The sequence below is a fragment of the Wolffia australiana genome, chromosome 7 (genome assembly GCF_029677425.1).
Source record: "Wolffia australiana isolate 7733 chromosome 7, ASM2967742v1".
In the NCBI taxonomy this organism is placed as follows: Eukaryota; Viridiplantae; Streptophyta; class Magnoliopsida; order Alismatales; family Araceae; genus Wolffia; species Wolffia australiana.
The window spans coordinates 19,763,045-19,767,999 of record NC_135841.1 but is presented as its reverse complement, the minus strand read 5'-3'; the positions used below and the strand labels follow the sequence as shown (position 1 = coordinate 19,767,999).

At 39.5% G+C, this 4,955-nt stretch overlaps 1 protein-coding gene across 1 annotated transcript; it reads left to right on the top strand.

Moving 5' to 3' along the window:
* Positions 1-1,859: 1,859 nt before the first annotated feature.
* LOC144705857 (P-loop containing nucleoside triphosphate hydrolases superfamily protein) lies at positions 1,860-3,785 on the top strand. The gene is made up of 5 exons (XM_078578696.1): positions 1,860-2,176; positions 2,284-2,820; positions 2,926-3,014; positions 3,202-3,301; positions 3,416-3,785. The coding sequence occupies exons 1-5, from the start codon at positions 2,021-2,023 to the stop codon at positions 3,611-3,613; spliced, it is 1,080 nt and encodes a 359-aa protein (XP_078434822.1). The 5' UTR covers positions 1,860-2,020; the 3' UTR covers positions 3,614-3,785.
* The last annotated feature ends 1,170 nt before the right edge of the window (positions 3,786-4,955 follow it).

Genomic DNA, 4,955 nt, shown 5'->3' with positions numbered 1-4,955 from the left:
AAGTTATTTGATTGTTGAATAAAATATAAAACACTTTTATGCAATACAACAGTTTAATTCTAAAAATTACTTTCATTTCTTACGCATGCATGAATGTGATGGAAATGGGTAAACCTCCAAAATTAGTTTTGAATTTAACTATTCTGATTATTTTATGAAAATTCCTTTATACATTATAACGAGTAAAAAAATATGGAAATGTGTAAAACATGTTGTAAGAGAAACATGACTAGGGTAAAAATGAGTATTTTTCCTCTTGATACAAATTCAACTAAATTTAATTATGAGATGATCGGTTAATGAATCTTCTTTTGTTTCCAAAAAGTAATCATTAGCATATTATTTCATATTTTATTCATGTAAATGTACTTAAAGTTCAAAAATACTTAGATTTTTAGATCGTTTTGAACTGCATGGAGTATTAGATTTATTTTCAATTTCAATTCCAACCATTCGTAGAAAATATAAAACTAAGGCTAGAGAGGGATATGTATAGGGGTTCAATGATGTAATTGAATGAAATAGTTAGAAAGTTGACAATCATATGAAGACAGAATTGTGGGATTCGCAAACAAAGAATATGATGTTGTTCAGAAGAATCATAAAACATCCTGATTTTAATTGAAGAGAAAAAACAATAAGAACACATGACCAAATCACCTTGCACAAAGTTAGAGGCACAACCAACTCGTTTGTTGCTATATGTGAAATATTTTATGGATAATGTTCTTCAATACTTTTTTTGAGAAGGTTTACTTCTTTTATCCACTGCTCCATCACTTCTTCACTCTGCTCCTAAAGTCACGCCTTGAACAAGCAAGCTAAGCTGCAATAGATGCTCCTGGGGTAGTCTATACTTCAGAAGTGAAGAGTAAAAGATAAGAAGGTTTGGAACCCTTGATTAATGGATGAAGGGAAACAATCAGCATATCATTACCCACACCTTTTGTGAAAAAGCCACTGCTTGATTGAGTTCCTGAACTCCTTTTTCCTTTAAGTCAAACCTAGTCATTTTAAGTTCTGAAGAATGGACACAAGGCGAGAGATAGATAGAGATAGAGAGAGAGATCAAGAAAGCGAGAGATAGATAGAGATAGACAGACAGATAGATAGTTATATATATAGAGAGAGATGGTTTTAGAAAAGATAGTTGCATAGGCCCCTCAACCCTATTCCCATAGGATATTATCTAGTCAATGGCATTTTCATCAATCCCCCCATTGATTCATTCATACTCTACTTCCAAATAATCTCAGGCTTGCGACCCTCTAGATCAAAGCACACATCCAATTAATGGCAAGTAGGCCACATTACTTGCTGTCCCTTGCACTTGATTAAATTATATGCCATATGAATTAGTTAGTCCCCAACACATGCCCAATCGATAGGTTGAGATGGTGACACATTAGGTACCAAATTATACAGCCTCTCGGAAGGCAGAGGGGTCATGATAACCACACTTGGAACTTGTCTATTAATACTTACCATATCTATAATCTCTTGTCCATATGATACTGCTCAGCTGAAAGGGAATAAAAACATGATGCGGATCAAATTCAGGCCAGTTCGTCTATCAGCTGCCTCGACTAGATGATCATATAAAATGACTTTGATCAGCATCAGTTCCTTAAATATTTTAAAGTTATAGAGTTCCTAAAATATAAAATTTTATATTACAAAGTAGTATAGTTCCTTAAATTATATCTTCAATGCGTTACTCAAAAGTCCTATTTACGACAATATTCACCCATGATATCTCAGATGAGAGTTGGGCCGATAGTGGTCCGGTCCGGTCCGGTCCGGTTCAAGTTCCGGCCCACAAAGTCATTCCCCCCTTAAAAGCGAGCGAGAGCCAGCGTTGTATTTCCTCTCAACGCGGGTTACGGAAGAAGCCGCCGCCGCCATCCTCTCTTCTGCGGTGTTCTTTGCAGCGTCGACCCGCCGCAGCGCAAAAACGAAGGTTTCTCGGGGGGACAAGGAAGAAGAGGTTCGCCTGTTCTGTAGCTCGTCGGACTGATCCATGGCCAAAGGAGACGATGCCGTCGCACGCAAGAAGAATCGGGCGTCGAGGAAGAAGGGCCGGGCTATGAAAACCAAGGAATCCGTCTCCGCTCGTGTTGCCGCTATCATCGCCTCCAAACGCCGCCGAAAGTCCGGAAAGCGTCGCGTCTCCGAGGTAAACGATCGAGAAGCCCGTCTTTATCTGCACTCGTTCTTGATGTCTTCTTCTGCTATCAAGTTTCTGACTTTAACCCTGTTCGCTGATCCCATTGAGCAATGCAGGGGATGTGCTTCACCCTTCCGACTCCGGAGAATCCTTTCAATGACCGTAATGATCCCGTGGCCAAGAAGGAGAAGTTACTTCATGGAGATCTCTCGCGTAAGAAGAAAGATACGGTTGCCCCCTCCTCTTCCTTGCCAAGATTGGGCAATGAGACTACAAAGTCTTCGTCGGAACCCGATTGTTTGGGGAAAGCTAAGCCTGGTGCTAATGCTGATTTGGGTGAGCGCGTCTCAAAATATCTCATTCTCTGTCTCAAGGCGATTCAGGAAGCAACTTCCCTGTATTCTGAGATGGATGAGGCCGATGACAGAAACCAATCGCAGTTCTTAGCTTGCAAATGGGGAATAGATTTTTGGAGTAGTCTTTTTTCTGGGTTTGACGTTGCGGATTCCTCCGGAGACTGCGCTAGCAGGGAGCAGACTGCTTGGTTGGTGTCTGTCGCATCTGATATAATTTCTAGAAGGGAAAATGAAGGTCTTGTAGTTCCTACTCCCTTCCTAGTTTTCCTTGTCCCATCTCAAGACAGGGCTGCTGAGGTAAAACGTTATTCCTGGCACGTTGTATTTTCACCTGTATTGTACTGCTTTTGATTATAATTTCTCTTTTGTTGATGCATAATTCTTTCTTGGCGTGTCCTTCAGGCCCGATTGCTCTGCAAACCTCTAAAGGCCCTCGGAATTCATACTGTGAGTTTGCATCCAGGGGCATCGCTGGATCATCAGGTTCGAGGGTGAGTACTACCTTCCAAATTACTCAAACTTTATCCTCTCCCGTATTTTCTTCAATTTTGTGTTTCCAATTCTTCAAAAAAAAGATAATCTTTACCGTCCCAAGTTATCTAAAGTGTATGATTGCGGCATTAATATGCCAATACTGTCGTATCAATGTGTGGTCACTTACAGTCTTTTATTTTGCAGTTTGAAGAGTTGTGAACCAGAATTCATTATTTCTACTCCCGAGCGTCTACGTACACTCGTTTCTATGGGTGCTGTCGACATTTCTGCCGTTTCTCTATTGGTACATCTTTCTTTATCATGGAAACTGTGTTATTGCTCAACTTTGAAAGTTTAAATTACTCCGACCATGTGATGCATAATTCTTGGTAATAAGAGTGTAATTACTATCACCCAGGTTGTTGATGGATTGGGGACCTTAGTGGCCTCTGGATGTGTGGAAGACATAAAATCTATCAAGAAGCAGCTTTCAGACAATCATCGGACAGTGGTTTTTGGAGTAAAACAAGGCGGGAGGGGTTCATCAGACGCTTTAATGACCAATTTGGTAAGAGAGCCTGTGCGAAGGCTGCCTCTCCTCTCAGTCGACCTCTAAAAGAAAATAGTGCGTTTCCTTCTGGCCGCTGTTTTTCTCACCTTCTTTACATTGGCTATTAGCCGCAATTTTCTGATTCATTTATCTCATAGAATGAATGAGTCTTTTTTCATTGTATATCGATTACAACCGAGGCCCAAATAATGGAACCATCCTAGCCTTTTCAAGTCCACTATTTCGATCATATGTTCCTAATTTTAATATAATCTCTTAGTACATCTGGAATGTTTCGATCACAATGGCTTACTGATCTTCAACGATTTGTTGGTTAACCTCCATCTTCTTTGCAGCTTAGGGTGGTTAACTTATCACCGGTTTTTATAGGTGTACGATGCATTTTGGTTGAATAAATATGGACTAATGTATACCATGGAGTGAATATGGACTATGGTGTACTTTGGTTGAATTGGTGTGCCTTTTATAATTTGGGCCCATCGGATTGTGCACCAAAAATGGGCTGGCCTAGTATTATTGGCCCCATCCCAGAAAGCTGCAAATACATGATTGTTTGCACAAGAGCAAACTTAAATAAGGGGTTCTTCAGACCCCAATTTGAGGGCCCGGTCCGTTAGACTCCGCTTGAGTCATCTGATGAATTGAGAAACATTACCTTTGGGGACGTTGGCCTGCCCGAGTTTCTAAACTTCACGGTCTCCATGGAAGAACAAGTAGTACTAATCACGGTCTCCATGGAAGAACAAGTAGTTCTATACCCTCAGACGAAGAACAAGTAGTACTAAAGAAGAAATGGGAGACAAGATCTCGAGCACTAATCAATATATTATGAACATATGTTATACAATAATACTTTAATTCCCACATAATAAAAATAAAGTTGGATGAATTGTTTTGGCAATAATTATCTTTTTAACCACGAGGATACAACATGATGTATAAAATAGCGAATGGGGCAAGTATCCCTGGGGGATATCCTTTTTCATTTATGTTGAATAGTAATAGTATCCATTTATTTATTTTCTATTAATATCATCCCTTATGCAAGCAAAAGTATTGTCGTTAACTTACTACAGTTTTCACATATAAAACACATGCCATGTAAATTATCTTTCGCGTATGATCCTCATAATGCTAAGGTCTTACCACTACCTATTGCATCCTTGTCATTCTATTTCCGAAATCCTGTGAACAGATTTATCATTGCTCAGAGTATAAGAGAAAAGGATAAACTTTCTAAGTACTATGGCAAAAGTTTAAATATTGCGCATAGGGCAACCAGGTGACCCTAGTGGATATTGGGCTTCAACTTTTCTTCCGACTCAAACTCTGCAAAATAGAGATAATGTGGGTTGGAAATCTTCTTACATGTGTCAAAAAAGAGGAA